This window comes from Patiria miniata, unplaced genomic scaffold (assembly GCF_015706575.1).
Source record: "Patiria miniata isolate m_02_andy unplaced genomic scaffold, ASM1570657v1 HiC_scaffold_3, whole genome shotgun sequence".
NCBI lineage: Eukaryota > Metazoa > Echinodermata > Asteroidea > Valvatida > Asterinidae > Patiria > Patiria miniata.
The window spans coordinates 1,373,174-1,393,927 of record NW_024037069.1 but is presented as its reverse complement, the minus strand read 5'-3'; the positions used below and the strand labels follow the sequence as shown (position 1 = coordinate 1,393,927).

General features: G+C 42.4%; 1 protein-coding gene across 1 annotated transcript; it reads left to right on the top strand.

Moving 5' to 3' along the window:
* The first annotated feature begins 17,147 nt into the window (after positions 1-17,147).
* On the top strand, positions 17,148-19,892 carry LOC119738482 (alpha-2A adrenergic receptor-like). The gene has a single exon (XM_038213385.1). It carries the CDS (start codon positions 17,413-17,415, stop codon positions 18,697-18,699), a length of 1,287 nt encoding a protein of 428 aa, XP_038069313.1. The 5' UTR covers positions 17,148-17,412; the 3' UTR covers positions 18,700-19,892.
* Positions 19,893-20,754: the final 862 nt, after the last annotated feature.

The window sequence follows — 20,754 nt, the reverse complement described above, 5'->3', positions numbered from 1 at the left end:
GTCTCAACCAGAGATCTGGCCAACACCAAGCCCTTCTTGGCTAGGTCACCGCCACCTTCCATCGGTTCCACCATGGCCGGCCCGAACAAGTCGGCACCCTTCCGAGCAATTATACCCGGGACCACGGCCTCATGACCTGATGGAATCACCGTAGTTTTAGAAACTACAACACGACCAACAAAATGCTCGCCAGCACCATTCGTGCATTTGATTCGCTCACCTTTGAGCCTCCACTCTTTCGACTGGAAATCTAAATTTCCACCTGTGGGTACCAGGAAATCCATGCCCAGGATACCACAGTACTTCATGTCGACAAACACTGCCCTGACTTGGTGCGTGGTTCGACCCACTTGTACCTCTACCCAAGCTATACCCAACACGGCTAGCTGACTACCGTCAACTTGCTTTACCTGAACATCATCCGTCTGTAAGACGGGTCTTTTCTCCTTAGGAATTTGGTAGTACACCGTACTATTTATCAAAGTATCGGTGGACCCCGTGTCGATCAAAAATCGACACTTTGTCGTCCTTACCATCCCATCAACAAACAAACCATAACGAGCTCCACTACTGGGATTAGGCAGAGTTATGACTCGTTGCCCATCCCCAGGCTTCGACTTTTTCTCTCCACCACCACCCTCGCTGTCACTGTGTTGTCTCTTGAACCCTTTTGACCACTCAGCCTTCCCGCGGGTTCTACGGGGGGCTGACTGACGTTTCCCTGCTTTGGAGTTTTCTTGCACTCCCGGGCAAAGTGCCCTTTGTCACCACATCTGAAACACCGCAAGGCCCCAGGTTCAGGCATACCGGGCTTGTGAGTCTGGGGAGACAACACGCCCCTACCCTGACCTTGACCTTTAATCTGACCGGACAAAGACTTCACCAATTCAGCCACAGAGTCCAAAGTTTTGGCCTGCTTATTGAGATTTTCCTCGAGAGTGTCCAGCCTCTGTTCAGTTACTGAACCCAAAGCTCTTGCCAATTTAGCGGGCTTCCGGTCCAGCAATCTGTGCTGTTCCACCTTCTCGAAATTCTCAGTCTCCAGGGCAGCCTGGACTGCTTCATCCAAAGTTTTTGGACGAGCCCTATTGATGCCCTCCCTAACTGAATGACTGTCAACAGCATCTATGAAGTGGTTCTTAGCCAACCTCTCACGAGCATCTTCCTGTAACTCAGGGTATGCTCTCGCTGTCAATTCGTGAATCGCTTGCCCTAATTCAAGCAGAGTCTCCTTCGGCTTTTGGCGCCGATGTCTCAGTTCGACGAGATAATTTTCACTCTGTCGAGCTGACCCAAACCTGCGCTCCAGCAACTTTACAAGCGCACTATACGTGTACTTGTGGCCAGAGTCACCGAATAACCGTAGAGCGTCTCCCTGCAAGCTTGCGGCTAACCACCTCGCAGCCTGGTCCTCGCTCCACATATTCACCTCACGACACGACTCAAAATGGCGGAAGTACTCCTTCCAGAGCACCTTTCCGCTGTACCGATCAGGGGTTATGTTTGGCCTGCGATTTGGTCGCTCCAAACTACCCATCTGACCCACATCACCGTGGACCCGTGCCTCTCTTTTCAGTGGCCACGGACCTACCGACGAGATGTCAACTTCAGCTGAACTGTTGTTCTTCGCCTTGACTGGTCGAGTCGCAAAACTTAACAGTTCGCTCTTCACCTGTTTAGGGGTTACCATCCCCATGTCACCAACGAACGGGTTGGTACTCGCCAAACCCCGTTCCAAGCCACCTTCAGGGATGAACGACATCAGATCACCATTTGGATCATCTGTCTTCCTGGCAACAGGCGTCGACTGCGCTCGGGGGAATATCCCTGAGCTCTGTCCTTTCTGAGGTGTACTTTCCATGAAAGTCACCTCCCTCCCCACTTTAGGGGCTAACTCTGGCACCATATTTGCGCCTGAAACTCTTTCCGTTGCTCCAGAGACATACCCGGAAGTCTCTTCGGGCAACCTGAGCTCAACATCAGAATCAACCCGATGGAGCACACGCCGGCTTCCACCTGGCGCGTCCATGTTTCCTTCCTTTGGGGAAACACCCGACTGCAACTCCATGGCAGCCTTCAACTTCTTTGCAATGAGGTCATTTTCCCATTGCAGAAATTGGGCTTCCAAACGCAGTCTTTGCACCTCGGCCTCAGCACTTAAGGTGCCCACTCGACCCTTCGAGCCCTTGCTCATAATTAAAAACAACCACCGAAATCACCACAGAAATCAACAACAACAATTCAAGACCAACCGTGCAATTCAATTTTTCAACAGAGAAATCAACTTAATCATTCACAATCATCCCACTTCTGACACCATTTGTGGCGGGAACCCCCGGGCCAACCTAAGTCTGTTAGGATAAGTCTGACTCCTAGTGGGGTGAAGACAATCTTCCCAAACCAAGGCTCTTCCCTAGACGAGAGATCACTCAGAGCGACCTTCAAGGCTAAGGGTGCAGGTCCGTTTTGGTGGAAATCTACCGCCCGATTATGAATGAGTGTTGATTAATTATCTCCGTTAATTAATTGCACAATAAACCTGTAAACATAAACACCGGAAGCAGAATTGTCGGTAATCTCAAACAACAATGATCGTAATTTATTCAACAATAATCAAGTACAACAATTAGGATGTGATTCGGTGGGTTGTTTTATTAACAGGGTCCTTAGTTACCGGAGAGAGCCCGCTGCTCGTCTATGCAACAACGCACACAGCATTAAGCACTAGACAACAATGGCAGCAATGAGCAACTATGCACAGCGCTAGTAATGAATCGCTAAGTTAGCCAAACACAGCGTCACAAGCACACAACAGCCGCTTAGCAATGTATACAGTCCGTTAGCAGGGTACCCGCTACGCCGTGCGTGTAAGCCAGAATTCAGCTACACATACCAGCGCGACCCCAGTACAGCTACACAGACTTTGTACACAAATCGCCTAAGCAATTTCACATAAGCAGGGTACCAGTAATTCACCTACTTCTCTGCCCGCTGTCGCAGCTACACCCGGCACTCAACACTCTAAACAGATGAGCCCCAAAACTATACACTCAACAAGCTATAGTATCTCACCTAACAACGATCTCCACAACTAGCAGCAATCAGTCCCAACAACTAGGCTAAACCATGTACCAATGCGCGTTCTAAACCCAAACTGCTAAACTTCTAAACAGAGCGCGCTCCCCAGGCACGCATTTATATACCAGGTACATGTAGACGCTACGTCATGTCTACAAACCATGTGCGTGTACTAATCCTATGGTGCGCTAAACTTATGGGAGTTATTGGCCAATCACGTACGCGCAGCAGCCCACGGAGCTCGTAAGCTCCGCCCGGTCACTGCACACAAGTGATTAAGCGTTAGTGCTATGGTATGACGTCACAACTAATCACTTTCCGCCACACATCACTAATAATGTGACATCTAAGAGCAGAAACTACCTAACCACCTTAAAGACATTCACGTACATCATGTGGTCGGACGCTTGTTGTATTTTACGGAATTGCCCAACTGTCAAAATCTGACACTACATGGGCATAGTACAGCAGCAAATATAGCACGCCTGCAAACACATTTGAACAGAATGTTGTATGATGCACAATCAAGAAACAACTTTGATTCTTGAGCAGTTTTAATGTCGAACAGAATAACATTGCCACCGCAATAGCAAGATGAAAAAAGAACGCTGTTTCGTCAAATCAATATATGTGCCAGATGAAGATGAATTAAGTACAGTTTTCATGTCTTAAAATCTCACTTCACGATGTCGTGAAATAATATCGACCTTTGTTTATAGTGCCACCAGATGGACTCACAAAGCGCTTAGCATCATGATATTACCCATGCATGTAGGATCATAAATACACCGCAATGCTGCCATTAATGTGCAAAGCAACCAAAATCAATCACAAATACCACCTCTGCTTTAACAGTTACTTATTTATTCCTGCGTAATGACAAGTAATAAGTGTCTTGCCCAAGGACACACGCATCGCAAATCCAGGCTGGACTCCGCAACCCACAAGCTGAACAATAACCCATAGATGTTTGTTTGATGTTCCAGACCACCACACTCCGCTCATTTTAATTAAAATTACATAACACGGACCCAGATAGAATATTGTAAATGAAAGAAGTTGATGGTTACTGACGTACCTATAGCAATTAGAGATATCAGCAATGCAGATGAAATCCAGCCGAATCCCATGGCTTGATGGCCCTTTCTCGTGTTAAGCATCTGTGGGAAAAAAGTCAAACATAACAGGTCGTTGGCCGCAAAAAAACAATTCCCAATTATTATTAGATGGTTGCAGACGCCCAAATGACAATAAATAATGTTGTCGTTCAAATAAGACAAAATGTGTTTGTTGATAAAAACTAAATTTGTTAAAGATCGGGGGAGAGCAGTTTAATGAAGATATTGTGGATTTGGGATTAATTGACTTATCGTTACGCTTATTACCTCCGTTACGCCTATAATTTTTTTCAGAAAAGGTATTACTTGTAAGATATTGAGGTAAATTCCAATATATTGTCAGCTCTCGCAGGAGCTTCTACATGTCACTTGGTCGTCGGTCGACGTTCGGTCAGTCATCTATTTGTCTGTCTGTTCCCGAAAATTGACCAAAGGTTTGGTGTTCCATAATTATGTGCAATCGGTGTTGCATTTTTTCGGCACTGTCAAGCAACACGGCCAGAGCTTATTGTGCACTTGCACTCTTGTCTATCCTCATAGGGACTACGAATTGCCACTACCTTTTTTCTACCAGCTGATGGTCCTGAAAACTATTTGCTATCTATTAGTAATACAGATATCTCTATTATCAATAGAGATATCTCTGTTGGTAATCTATTAGATATCTCTATTGGTGATAGAGATATGTCTATTAATCGAGGAAAATATAGATATCCATAATTATTAACAATAGAGATATCTCTATTAGTTATAGAGTTATCTCTACGTTTTTGCACGCCATACCGCACATTGTATTGTTGGCATTGAAATATCGTGTTGATGGCTGGGTGCATTGAGAATAGGAATATTTGTCATACCTCTGTCTTTATACTGTATTTTCATTGGCCCAGGACGATCACCTGACCGAGCGATAAATATGCATGGCACACTCCCGTTGTATATCACATTGTGATATCACATGCATGTAGACTAGTCCCCGCCCCACAGTCCAAACCATTATGCGCGGACCGCGTTTAAACCAGACTATACTTGTACTCACTGGTACCCCACAGTACTTTCACGTTCCACAATATAATGTATAGCAGTGAGGGAGCAGTGCATTTGCAGACGATATTTACTTTAATTTGGCGGCCAGCGCTATGGCGACGAGCGGCATTAAGATTATGTTTACGTTTTGACTGACTCTAGTAACGGTGCCTAGGCCTTCAGAACTTCGAAAATGCAGAGCTGACACAGTTAGTTTTTTCGTATACGATCCTCATCAGCCTCAACATGTCAGCTGAGCCCGGAAGCACAGATTCTCCGCCCCAAAAAAAGGTTTTTGAGCCGCTCCAGACAACAAATAAAAGATTTAGCTTTTGAACAAGATTCATCGAACACCAAACGTTGTACCGACTACGCAGTCCGCGTTGTACGAGAATTCTGCGAAGAAACGGGCAGGGACACTCGTTTCGAGACACTTCCTGTGAAAGAACTGGACAGTCTTCTTGAAGACTTTTTTGGAAACGTTAACAAGAAGAATGGGACATCATACCACAGAAATGGATTTCGGTGTTCTATCAGCTGGACTTTTCATGGAGAACTCGGCACCGAGCCTTTGCATTATTTGAAATTCACTGTATTTATTGTATAGTATTTATTGTTATTAAATGGCTGTCAAGTTGTCATCAAAAAAAATAGCCATCACCGTTTGATATAAATTTCTTTCTTTTAAGGGTCTGCATCGTTGTCACTACAAACCAGGTTTTTATTCATTGTCCCTACCACTATAAAATATGCCAGGGGATAAGATTTTTTTTTTTATTAAACTTGTAAAACCTTTACCCCAAATTTCCCTGAACTTAAGCTTGTTTTAATGCTTCTACATCTATATAGGTTGAAAGAAAATTTTTCAAAGATTCCTTCAGTTTGCCACCCTTAATTTCCCTTAGAAAAACAAGTAAAACACATCATCAAGACAGAGGGGACGCATCGGGGACGCATAGCACCCTCGGCTTCGCCTCGGGCGCTATGCGTCCCTCGAGTGTTCAAAACGTCATATCCCACATCACATCAGTCAACAACTGTTAAATGTCTGTAGTGTCGATTTTTATATGTTAGAAGTAATACGGATGTTATGAGTTATTTTTATTTTTTTCTGCATGTACATTTGAGGAGAGAGAGGCTGTAACGTTAGACGAGGCAATTCACTTGTACCATAGGCATAGAGTTCACTACGGTCACAGTACGTTGTTGTGTTGTGTTGTCAGGTCATAATTCAAGATGGCAATTTGGTAATGGACAACAAGAAGTAAAATGTAATAAATCAGCAGAACTAATAGATCTGAAGGATGGTACCGATAATGCTGAATACAAAGAAAACCTAATCATTAGTGGAAGATTAGAGTACCGTTGTAAAGCTGAATATAGAACCAAAAAAGTAATCAACAGTGGAAGATCAAAGCATCGTCATAATGCTGAATATGGAGATAGACTTTTCAACAGGAGAATACAAAGTATTGTGGTAACCCTGCATACAGAGAAGTGCTATTTAAGAGAGGAAATACTAAGTACAATTGTAATGCTAACTATGTAGGCAAAAGAAAATTAACAGAGTTAAAGAGAATATGCAACACTTGCCAACATCAAAAACAAAATATCAAACTATTTTGAAATACTTTACTGGACTGTTGGTGAGTGACAGTCTAAAGCATTCTATAAATTAATGGCACATGGTGTGCTGTCATTTTCAAGGAAAATGGTACTACCCCCGCCAAAAAAAACCAATATATTTCTGAAAATTACAGCGAAAGCAAATGTTGTATATTCCCTTTAAATGTCAATACCATGCCAATGCTTCATATAGAAGTAAGCTTATTTCAAGTATCAAAAAGAAATGCCAATGTCTTAGTTCGCACAGGATGAATTTATATTATATGGAAAAGAGAACTATAAGACGGATAGTGGATATCGGGGAAAAAAACATTGCAAAGAGGAATTACAGACGTGTTCTTATTAACAAACAGAAAAGACGTGGCATGTGTTTTGTTGCACAGGCAAATAGAAAGGTCATATCTTAAGGACCAGATATGCGTGTGCATGCTGCATTAAACGTCTTTTTTTCGGAAGCAAGTTAAGAAGTGTAAAAGATATAAAGACAAAATAAGAACATACATTTGGGAAGAATATTTCCATTCTTGTAGTGATGTTGTGCATCTAATTGGATTATTTCAGAGTCAAGCAGGCCTGCTTATGGATATGACACACCCACATGTCATAGGAAATTACTTGTTATTTGTTAATAACGTACCTGCTGAAGCAAGTATTGTTATATTAACTCTACTAGACATTCATGAGGAATTAGCTTGTTTGAAAACGTTGGGGAAAATGGGTCATTTATGAAAGTGATTGCATTGCCTAATGGCGGGCAGCTGGGTTTACGTTTACGAGGTCCAGTTGTATTTGTACCATCACTTATAACACACAGTAAAAGCACTTCCAAGGCCCAAAAGTGATAATTAGTCGATCCCAGTCAAGTTGAAGAGGAAAGTGACTCATTATCAGTATCAATTTGTGAACAAGAAACAAGTCGTGTAATAACACTGAATTATACAGTGATTGGGACAACACATTGTTCGACGATAGTGATTGATGCCTTTCCGTGCAATACGTTTTTGTACGTGTTCAACGGGCATGCATGTTCGCGTCTCTGCGTGAAAACGCAAAATGCAATTTTGCGGCCTGGCATTAATGTAATTGTCTGAGTAATTAATGATGTTTTGCTTACGGAAACATGTCAGAATACTTACGTACCATTTTTTAAGCTAAACAGTGAAACAAAAACTCGAAATAAAAAAAATGGTCCATTTTAACAAGCCAGTCCTTCGTGAAAACAGAAACGATATGTCTATTTCCTTAATCAATCGGTTTAAGTCAGACCTAAGTGGCAGTAGTCTATATTCCGTGCTCGTCTCAGCACTTTTCTGCCAATGGTCTCTTCTTGTTTGCAAATGTTCTACAAAAGCATTTGCTATCGCTTTTCTCGTATAGAGCAAAGCCGGATTGCTCCGTCTGTTAAGCTTGTTAAATGATTCCAGCATTATTTCGCTCATTAGAGCAGGATCATTGATCAACCTGTTTTGTTATGCTAGATCTCCTCCCTTACGTCATATTGTTTTTCGTAAATACCTGCCAGATCTTTTTGCTTCGGTGCCCATGTCGTTTCTAATAATAACGTTATATACAGTGAAATTGTAATCTTTATGCGAATTCATTTCAAATGAATCCGAACGGAATAAAAAAGGCCGAACAAAAACATCGCGAGTGGCCTTTCTAATACCAGTCCTGCTACACGTGCTGCGTCACAAACAGAACAAATGTGCTGATTGGTGCACATTCTCTTGTCTCAAGTTACGTCTTGCATTTTTAAAAAGCCACAGCACATTTGTTTTTACATCTTCTCAACAAAACTTAAAGTAGTAACCAGACAAATAAGGGAAGTCGGCGGTGCATGAGCTCCGACATCGGACATTATTGTACCACCGACATCTTGAGTCTTGATTCTTGACATCGGTAGAGTTTGTAAGAACTGAGCGGCCAGCGTCGGTCTGAGGTAAATGGTCAATTCCGTTCGCCTACCAATCGTTTAAAAGACATGAGCATTGAAAAGCAATTGAGGCCGGCTACACTTACCTTGTTTTCTTTTCTTTTCCCGCCACTTCTATCCCGTCACTTGGGTAAATCTCTTAGCCTTTCGGTTGGTGGAGAGAACAAACAGTAATGGTGCCTTATTACAAGAAAGGATCGACGACGAAATTTGATAACATGGTATCAGCGTCCGTCCTCGATAGCCGCCACTTAGTGCGGCAATTCGCTAAGTGAACTAAGCAGGAAAGGACTCAGATGTTGGGTTTTTATTCGTTTAATTTGTTGTCCGTTCCCATGGTCATATGACGTAGATGACGAAGTCAAGATGGTACGTGCTGGCTTTAAGAGTGTGCCGCCATGAAAACTGCACTCGATCGGCTGAATCAAAACCTGTTTTGCTCTTTTTTCAAAGGTCGATTCAGTAGTCAGTCTGGAAAAAACTTTGAAAAAAGTTATTCTCAAATCAGACGAAGTTCATGAAAATAAACGTTAATGTTTATAATAGAAAATTAAATCGCCGGTTGAATTCAGACAGGTACTGAGTGCATTTTTAGAGGTACTGTTCTTAACCTTACGCAGTTCGTCTGACATCGCACCAGAAGGCACTTTTTGCCCCAAATGTTTTCTTCGAAGAAATAGTATTTTATGGACACCGAAACACCAATTCTCAATAAAACAATCAGTCTGGTTAACCCAAGGCAACAAGTGGAACTAATTGTATCCTTGCAATATGACGGTCCGAGACTGTCAAGAAAGACGGTGAAAAATTGACAAATTAAAAAAAAAAACCTGCCATGTATCTTCCTAATTTTGTGGCGCACAGCAAACAAATTTCGACAAGTAGTTTGTCCACACATGTCTATGGCTATCAGGTAGACCCAATTTACTTTATTGCAATTCTTTAATTGTGTCGACAATATTCGGGAAAAGTGCGTGTGAACAAAATAGATTTTGACCATTCGCCATATCTTAATTTAGGCCTAATTTTCGGCTCTGTTTCCATCCCTTACCATGAAGTTGACGTACTTCAGGAAAATTTGAAATCGTTTTCCACCAATTTCGACAAAATGAAAGTAAACTAGCCACATTTATGGGGCTAGTGCCGTACCAAATTGAATGTTGGTTTCCCATACAGATTCAATATACTTATAAATTCCTCCGCTGAAACATACTGAATGTTACGGACAATGCCTTTTGTTTGCAAGTAGACTGGTACACGCATTCGTGAGTTCTAAAAGAGGGTCGGGAACAAGTCTTCCCTTGCAATAAATGAATGATTTTCGTGCCATATGTTATTTGACATTTGTAAATAACTCCTACTACAACTATTGGACGATTTTGTTTTCGATCGATATCTCATTTAAACATGAATAACTATTGTAATTTCAAAATACCCGCAATGCAATTCTTGTTTGTGGGCGGGGGCGGGGGTTGAACACCAACAAACAGCATGAACAGTTTATTGTTTTTATATCTTTCCTCCTACCCCTGTTCCCTTTAAATATTTTCAAACCTGTTTGGCCCCAAAACTCTTGAGCGAATTTTCTTTATCGAAAATTCTCCCCCGTTTTTCACCTTGTTGCCCCGTCGTCTCATTAAGGTTCCTTTCTATCACCGGTTACGCTTACCATTTGCGTCGTGTCATCATTTCGCACCCTTTGAGAGAGACCTGTTTACCCTTCCAGGTGGTCCACTGTATCCCCATGTAGGCCCTAATCATCGACTGTTGCGTTGTTATAGTACAAGCCGTTCAGGTTGCTCTTGAACCAGTCACTGGTGTCGCTACCGCAGCCCTTGTACCACCAGCCCCCGGGAAATTTTGCAGCGCAGCCGTTGTAATGGTCACTATCTCGAGTTGAGAAGAAGTCGCCAGTCGTTTGCCCGAGTGCATCACATGGGTGCATAAGAACGGATGGTCAGACCTGGTATAAGGGACCACTTATACATTAACATGTGTGACATTTGAACCGATTGCTTTCTTTTCAATTTATCTCTTCAGGCATGATCTGTTTATTTTTTCTGTTTACGACATCGTCATCTGGATCTGTTGCAATTACCAATGAAATCCTACGTGGATACAGCACGAACTACATGTATTCATCAGTTTCAACGGTGCGTCCAAACCGGGTATAATCAGTTTCCATTGGACGGAAAATCTGCCCGTAATACATTTTTGTTACCCTACTGATTGTTGACAAAATTCCACTTCGTGAGTTCTATCAGTACTTGGACAGTCGGCCGAATGAAGCATTCATGTGGGATGGAAGCGGAAAGAGATTATTGCCCGCATATTAAAACAAGGTTTTATTGGTCATCTTTTTTAAGGGATTGGATGAGGGCAGTGCATTAATACCAAGTTGCGGAGCTAAGAGGGGAAAGCGGGAGATTTTCTAAAGGTTACGTAACACTTTATTTTGAATGAAACTACATGCACCCAGACATGTTTACATTGGCGGGTGAAATCTTGGAACACTGATTTCCCCCGTTCGGAAAAAAAAACGTATCTTCATGAAACTTTCAGGGTTTATTTCTCTTATAATGATCCAAGTATGTGCTAAAAAAAAACGTTTTATACGTTCATTACTTTTTTGTTGAAATTCTGAAAAATTGGCATGGCAACATGCTTTTTTAATGCCCCTCTCACACCAATCCAAGACCAGTGCAAGGTCACTTCGGAAATGCAATTTTTTTTCAACAGTATCCGTGGTCTCCGGTGTTTTTTTTGGTCGTTTTTTTATGCCAGCACGTTTTTATTTCGTGGTAATCGTTTCTTACTTCGTGAGTAATCCGTGGCCACCCTGGAAACACCACAGACCAACCCGTGTTCATGTCCGTTTCCTGGAATTCACGGACTGCACGCCGGCGACATCTCGTGGCCATCCCGATTGCACCCCGTGATGACTTTGGCGCCAGCTCGAGACTACTACGTGTAGTCCGTGAGGACTTCGTGGCAAAATCGAGTACCCCGTAATGTAAACGTCCGTAAAACAGGCCAACAATCAATCCGGGGCCATCCCGTAAAATGCGATTCAGCCCAACCTCGATAACACTACGAGAGTACTTCGAATAAGCCGTATTGAACATGTTTTCAATGCGGCAGTAAATTTGTTTTTTATTTATTTATTTTATTTCTTTCTTGTGATGAAACCAAGGATCCCTCAAAAGTGCGCTAGGCACTGTAGCCCGGAAGCCTGAAGAAACATGTAGAGAGAAGACAATGAGAAGAAATTACAGTTTTAGAGGTGGGAGGAAAAGCCCAGAGAGATATTCGGAGGGAAACCCACGGAATCAGGTAGGGACTGAAAACCCAATCCACATATTGGCCCGGGTGGGATTCGAACCCGGGTCACAGCGGTGGAAGGTGAGGAAAGTACCGCTAAGCCAACCTGACTCCCCAAATGTTTTTCAACATATCCAAAAACTTTTTGGGTGATCCGTGGAGCATCCGTGAGAATCGGCCCACGGAAAGAATTGACACGTCCTTAATTTGTGGTTAGTTCGTGGCAACCCGTGAGATCCGATTCCATTTCGTGGTTACTTCGATTTTTAAACTTTTGCGCCAACGGAAACCTCGAATTAAGTGGCCACGAAATGGCTTCACGTATTCTAAAATTTGTTACACTGGTGTTTGCAACATTTGTCAATCGTTTCAAGCCTCACAAACAATAATAAGGTTCCCATTTATTATGGTGTGCAGTAAAAATGTGCAGAAAAATAACAATCATGAGTTCATTAATTAATAAATATCACCCTTTGCCGACTTCCATTGGTCGATATCGAGACTCACGCCAAGTCACGCCGAGTGACGCAAATGAATATGCTAATAATAAAATGCGCTTCGTCATTGTGTGGCCGGGCCGAATTGGTCAACCATGAGCACCTACGGCGATAGAGGATCCTTGCTGTACACCATGCACGTGGGTTTGGTCGGCAAAAAATCTTTGTCGAAGTTTTCCTTGCAGATTAAGCTGAAATTCGGAATATACTTAGATAATAGTGTTCAACTACTCGTGAAAAAAACAATTTTCGGAAATTCCTAGAAATGTATATAAATACATAGATTTGGAATGTTATCAAACGATTTCTTCCTGACTTGAAGATTAGCTTTATGCCCCAGTCACACATTTACGGTTGGAGTTAAAAAATATCCACGTTTACAAAGAATCAATCGATCGCCATGAACCGTCGAGATTCGTGGAAAATTCGACTTTCTAAGAATACACTAACGTTTCAGGTCGGATAGCCACGACTGTCCTAAGGTGATGATATACAAATACACCGTGGTTTGTCAAGAATATGGACGGATTGTTGAAGAATATCGACGGTATATCTAAGAGAAATTTAAATTTGTTTTAGTGAAATGCTGCATGTTGCACTTTCAAAATATAGGATATATAAGTCCAATCCTGTCCAATTCAGTTCAGTGTTTTTTTAGCAAAACGAAAACAAATCACATAGGGATAGGTGTGAATTGTTTTCGTTTTGCTGAAAGAACGCACACTTTTTTTGTGATCCGTGGACAGAACTTTGAAACGGTGGTTGTGTTTAAAATTCCGTAACTTGAAAAGTACATAAGTGGTTTGAATGATTCTTGTACTAAAAGAAGGTGTATGAAATAGACTTCTATATCTTAGATTTTGAAAATGCTAAGTGCAGAATTTCAATAAAACAATAGCCCGACATTTTGGTTTCGTTTTTTTTACTCACCCTGTATTAATACATAGTTTAAAACGTGTACAAACTGTATCAATTGTTGTATCCGCCCCTCCTACCCTTGGCTGCCTGAGGTCTCATGTAAACATTTAGTCACCTATAGTCACCTATAAACATTTAGTCACCTATTCGAACATTGGAGGTAGAAATCCTGGTCCTATTTGTTGAAGGATTGTCCTGCAAGATGCCAATGGAGGGCGGATCCACCTCTTGCTTAAGGGGTGGGTTAAGCTGTCGGGGTGGGTGGGGGAGGGTAAAGACCGCCTACCCCTTCCTTCCCCCTCCGTAGATCTGCTACTGAAGTGTATATTCATTGTCCCTCGACTATTGTAGATATGATTATGCTGCTTTGAGAATCATGAATTTTGGCTCAAGAACTAGCAGGGCAGTTGCAATGGTAAACTTGAGAAATGGCACTCACAGATATCCGTGCTGAAAGGTAGACATTTCTTTCACCGGTCACCCGGTCTCCGTAAAATCAAAACGGAGAGGGGGGCCGGAAACCATCTTCCATGGAGGCGCTGTTCAACCCAGAATATCATGGGCACTATCGGACAATAGGTGCCGGTTTTCATATAATTTGCGACGTTCACTCGACATTCAAAAAAGGCACTCGATAAATAAGGGCGTGAGAAACGATCTACTTGTGAAAAAAAGGGACACCATTGCGGGATGGTGATACACCCCCCCCCCCCCCACCTCCCACCACCCACTGGTGAAGGGCGATGGGGGCGCTAGACATCTGTACCACTAGAACATATACACAGTTATAATACTGGGTGCAGTATACTTTTGCATTGGGTCGCAGACAAACAAATTGTAAGAGGAATATACACGATTTTTGGAAATAAATACATTTGAAATTCATGAACGAACTTTATTGTGAGGGTCATCACCCACTTCTCTCGAGATCGCAGCCCATTGTCACAGCGTCAGTTGGTCCATGGTCATACGGTCATGACGAAACTCGACGTCTGGGAGTCGGGTGGTAAGGCTTGGACAAAAAAACGAGACGTCCCTAGACATTGCGATCTTGAATGCCGGGGTAAGACACCAATTTAGTAAACGCGTGTTTACCCCCCCCCCCTTTAACACCCGCTAAATCGTGAATCAATTTCCCCATAACTTATCCTTTGATTCCGTCTCTGCCCTTTCGAGGATGTTTTGTTTTCTGCTGTTACACCGAATACATGCGCAAATATCCTACATCCGACTGCCAAAGTTCACGCCAGTAGCTTCCTACAGCGCAGCCATGATCTTATATCATTCCTTCCTGTGCCAATCCTTGTGCTGTAAGCTCGGTTGTTTTATCATTATTCTCCCTGGTCTGGTTCCCGTCCCAGGGGCGGATCCAGGAATTTTCGCGGGGGGGGGGGTTCGTCGGCCAAAAATCTTAAATGTAGACTTTTTTTTCTCCGGACACTTATCCTCCGAAAATCAACAGGTGGGGGAGGGGCCTTGTACCATACTTCAATGGAGGCGCTGTTCAAATCTGACGGTTATCAACATTTCATTTTTTCATGAATTTCTAAGGAATACAAATTGACAGAACTGCCCCCCCCCCCGATCTGTGCCTGCATCCCCAATTATCCTTCCAACCTTGTTGTAATACCGTAATACCATTCTTATTCAAACTTCTTGAGTAAAACTGCCCTCATCAGAGCACAAAAAAAAAATTAATTCTAATTTATTAATTTAGAAATATTCAAATAAACTACAAAGCGAAAACTAACTAGGAGTATTAAAATATTAAAATATGTTTGTTTTATAATTTCAGGATATTTCGAAGATTTAGCTGTAGTGGTTAATCATTATGGAAATGGGGAAAAAAACGATCCAGCCATTCGAATTTTGACTTTACCTTTAGTTGCCTTAACATGTATAATGAAAGTACATCAAACAAGAATTAAGTATATGGATTTAAACGTAAATGGACACCGCTTGCAAACATTCAGAAGTGAAACTGTCGAGTTATGAAATATCCTCTTGGACTGGAAGAAAATAATAGAATCAGGCCTGTTGTGAAATAAGTGCGCCTATAGCTGCCGCCATATTAAGACAACATTTCATAGGCGGATCCAGGAATTTTCGCAGGGGGAATTTCATCGGCAAAAAAAGTTTGAAATGAAGACACCTTTTTTGTTTTCTCCGGACACTTGGCCTCCGTAAAATCAAAAAGCGGGGGGGGGGGGGGGGGGGGGGTACCATACTTTCAATGGGCGCGCTGTTCAAATCCGACGATCATTAACGCTATATCACAGAATAATGTACAGAATTTATATCCCCTAACCAAGCTGGCTCAGTCTGTACGTATTTTGTACAAGGCGGACATTATTACTACCAAAGCAATTTAGGTGTCGAAGCACGGGTGGTTTTCGCATTTTTTCCATGAGTTTCTATGGAAACCCAAACCCCACCCCCTCCACCCCCTCTGGATTCGCGCCTGTATTTTTCATTTCCTAATTGCGATGGTCACGCTTTCAACGAGAACCTATGCTTTGCGTTGAGCAAAATCAGGCTGCATATAGTGCATTCCCACAGTTTTTTCAGAAGTACGCTGAGCTGACATTTCGACACGTTTGTGTTTTTTAGCCCGCTTCAGATTTACTGTATCGTTATTCCTTGAATCGCAGAAAACAATTCTTTTTTTTGGCAACTGGTGTCCATCACGTCCTAAACACTGTGTTTAGCAATTAAACACATATAGCTTTCACTTTGTAAACATGTTGAGAAGTTAAACATTAGCTGTCCAATTCCTGACAATATTCAATTGCTAAATACTATCCATTATTACGCTAAACATGTTTACTATTCAAACATGTTTGCAAAATGATAGCAATAAAGTGATTTTAGTAAAGTGCTCAATATTGCTAAACACAGCTTTGGCAGTATACCTTTAAGTTTGTGCAAGTATCAAGTGAGCGCACCTGACCTCACACCTGCCTGTGTGTCATTTGCTGAATCTAACACTCAGGGTGATCGTAAGGTCATGGCCAAATTCTGCTAAATACATATAAAAAATCTGTCAGATTTATCAAACATCTGCCAAATTCCCCAAAATTACTCGAAGTACACTATCAACACTAAAAATCACATGCAGATGTTGTAGTTTTGCCATGATTAAGGCTCAAATTACAAATATAAACAATATATAGTCACATAAAGATGTTATGAAATTGCTTAAATTTCTGGCAAAATGCGCGTTTACGTCACGGTGCTGAAGTCCGGTTCCCAGTGAACCTCAGCACCTTAAGACCAACCAACCTGTCCCATTATGGAGGGGTTTGTTTAAAAAGATTGAAGCTTTTTTAAACAAGTGTACCATTTTTTTCAAATTTGCTATGTTTTTCTGCAATTTTTGCAGAATTCTGCCAGAAATCTGCCCAAAATCCATTCTGTTAAAGTAAAGCCGAAAATCAGCTAAAACGGTCATCATGCTAACACTCGCTCGGTAGCACCAACAAACTTCCCGCTTACTACACGCTGTTTGCAGAAAGACGGATATGTAAACCCAAGATCCGGTAGCATGGCCTTCTATACCCGGAAGTATTAGGCTTCGTGCTAATACATACCATTAAACACCCCATACTCACAGGTTGTCATAACCAAGGTCTCGTGCGATTGTGTTCCTTCTACATTGGTTGCGTTCGTTCCGGTACATGGTTTTCAACAAAAGCGTTCGGGAGGTTTGTCTGGAAACTGCTACACTGTGGAGACGAACTTGACTAGTTTACAGAGAACTGTACGTGTTGGCATGAGGTAGAGTAGTAATACACTCACGAGAAGTGCTGAATATGTTGTTGTTGTTGTTTTTTCTCTTGTGAAAAAAAAATTGCTCTTTTCGGACGTTGAAGTTTGAATAAATAACAATACAGCCATGGAGGATTTTTACTACATGTATGATAATACAACTGAGATCCCGGACATTGCTTTACCGATCACCGGATTGTCGATATTTCTGGGAGTGCTACTGGCAATTCTCTCGGTAGTTACCTTGGCTGGGAACATTGGGACGATCTGGGCTTTCCAATCTAACATCCTCCTGCGACAGAAACCCAGTAACTTGCTGATCCTGAGCCTGTCGTGCTGCGATCTGGTGGTAGGGGCGACGGGTCTTCCCGTGGCGTCCATCCATACAGGGCTGGGCTACTGGCCGCTGGGAAAGCCCGTCTGCATTATCGCTGCCTTCTGTTCCGTCATTGGGGTCTCGGCCGCCATGTACACCGTCATGGCGATAGCTCTGGACCGCTGGCTGCTGGTCTCCAGTGAATACTCAACTTATCTTCGTATCCAGTCCTCCCGGAACGTCAAGCTGCAGATTGCTGGTGCCTGGGGCGCAGCCATCCTCATCAGCAGCATTGAGACGATCCTCTGGATCTCCGGCGTCAACGACGACGCGATCGAGTACACCACGGAGTGCCGGTCTCCAGTCCGTAAGGATCCCCTGTTTGTCTTCATCATCTTCGTCCTCTTGTTCGCCGTGCCGTTCTCCGTTATGGTACTCTCCACCGGCCGGTTCGTTTTCCTCCTTCGCCGTCGCCTCCGGAGGCAGCGGGCCCGAGCTCCGAGCGCATCGGTGAAATCGCACCACGATCGCATCGACAAAGCGGACGAACTCTCAAGCACCGTCAGCGAGCAGTCCGGCCACCACAACAAAGTCCTTTCGGTGAACGGCAAGGACGTAGACGGATCAGGCAAGCCGGCGTCACCTGCTTCCCTCAGAGCTGTCGTCTTTGACACGACCTCTACTGCCGACTCCAGCAGCGACACTCCCGCAAACAAGCCAGGACGCCCGGCGGCCAAGAAGCATCCGTCCCTGGCCCAGACCGGAAGGAACAAGTCTTTCTTCGGTCTCGGCTTGGATGCTTCCAGAGGTGCATCCCGGCGCAACCGGCAGGCCCAAAAGATGAAGAACCGGTACATCAAGCCGGCCGTGAGGCTAGCCATTCTCCTGGGCGTGTACGCACTCTGCACGCTGCCGTATCCTTTCTTTCTCATCCTCGCAGACAAGAGCTTGGTGGAAGCCAGGAATCATCTGTCCAACCTACTTCTATCCAACTCTGGACTGAATCCGTTCCTTTATGCCATCATGCACAGGAAGATCAGACTCTTCTATGTCAGCAAACTCATTCCTTCGTGCTGCAAGAAGACACCCAAAACGTGAGAACCAATCATAGTTACACAGAAGTGCTTAAAATGTACCCTCGGTGTTTCCAAAAACAAAAACTCCCGTTAAAACATAACGTGTTTTTGTTTGGATTTATTGGACAGTTTGGACTAAAAACAGGCATCTGAACTTTTGACTTTTTGTTATGCTAACCGAAAGCTTGTCACCAATTGTGTGGCTCTCTCATTTGTATTTAATTATGAACGGATGGTAATTTCTACATCGATCGAGTACTTTGAAGTAGCAATAGCTATCAATAAAATCAAACAATATTATATTATTTTATGGACAAATAAAACATATAGTCATGTAAGTTAAAACATAATTTCCTGGTGTAAAATAGAATAAAACGATAAACAAAACAATCAGCATTTAAGACGATAAAAAATCTTAAAATTAACACTATAGCTTAAAACATTAACTGAACATAATAAAAATTAAACAACTAAATATTTAAAAGTAAGACTGTAACAATAGGATAAGAAACTCTTAAATTGACAGCAAAAAGACTATAAACCGGTACTTAACCACCAACCTTTTTTTGCAAGTACATGTGTACAGTCAAAATTTATATTTCGAAAATCAGCTTAAGTAATTAGTTTTACGGACCCCGTATTACATACGTCGACAATAATGCTGCAGCATCTATGCTAGTAAAAACATCATAACCAGGATTGGGCTTTAGAATGTTCAATTTCAAGTACAACAATTCCCCGTAGTCAATAGCAGAATATTACCTTGGCCCAAACCCAAACAAATGGAACAGATTTGTGAGGCAAGTATTCTAACACCACGTGAAAACATCTTTGGGTGAAACTCTTCTCAGCAAAAGAAACATTATAATAATAATAATATGAATATTTTTTTTTTTTTTTGTAGCAAAGTTATGTCATTTTTAAACTGCCTTTGATATTTGGAAGACTTATTTTAATGTATATTTCCGCCGATTTATAGTTCAGTAAAAAGTGGGTATTTGTGTGACGCAAAAAATTGGGTCAACAGTAAGTTTTTTTCAACATCCGAACCTAGCTTTTATCGTTTTGAATTGCGAAGAAGTCAAAATGGGGGTATTTATCTGTCGCAGTTGCCTTCTGGATTTTTCCCTGCACTATAATGGCCTTCATATCGCGCACTTCCTTGTTGGTTTTCCAGTGCATGTCAAGTTTATGCGTAAATATTGCAATGCGAAATACCTGTTTGTTTGGTGTGTATTTCCTTCTTCGTGTTCCACGGACATGTTTTTTGTCAGACAGTACATGACTGGCAAAAGGGGATAAAAGGTCATTTTTAGTGAATAGTACACTCAGTGCATTTTCTATTAAGTGTGAGCTTGGGTGAAAGCGGAACTGGCTTCAATGAAATTATGTTTGTATTCATGTAATTGTCTAGGGAGGGGATGCTGATACTAATAGAAGCAATCGTGAGTTGCTGACGCTTTCGATAACAACAAAATGGAGAGAACATTTCAAATGGTTGACCTCATCATTTTAATGCAGCCAAATGCATTTGTAAGGGTCATGTTCGCCCCACCCCTTGCCCCCACCAAGATCTGCCTTCTAACTCCACCATCCTTTGTGTCCACCATATCTCAAACTCTCAAATCTAAACGACCATGAAATTTACACTTCTGAAGAATGGAATATCTTTAAAGACGATGGTTAGTCCCATCCAAACAGCGATGCAGGTTCAACATTTAATTTAATAACTCTTTGAAAGGGGGAGGGATAATTATTACAAATGGGTTTCGTCAAATTGTGTGTCGGCAATAATGAGTGATGTTTCAAATGTTAAACCAGACCTCCAGCTAGCACTTCAAAATATAGCCTTGCCTGAACCGACAAACACATTATTAACTTTGCATGCAGGGTGCGGGTCGACGAACCCGCCTAATTTGGAATGGTCGCGTAAACGTTGTGGCGCCCTCTGTTGTCGAAGTTTATGCGGACAAGCACTGTGCTATCTGGCTTTGTTCCCCATTCAATATCTATTATTACCGAATGCAAATGAAAATACGCCAACTGTTGGCCTTGAATGGACCAATGTTGTACTGGA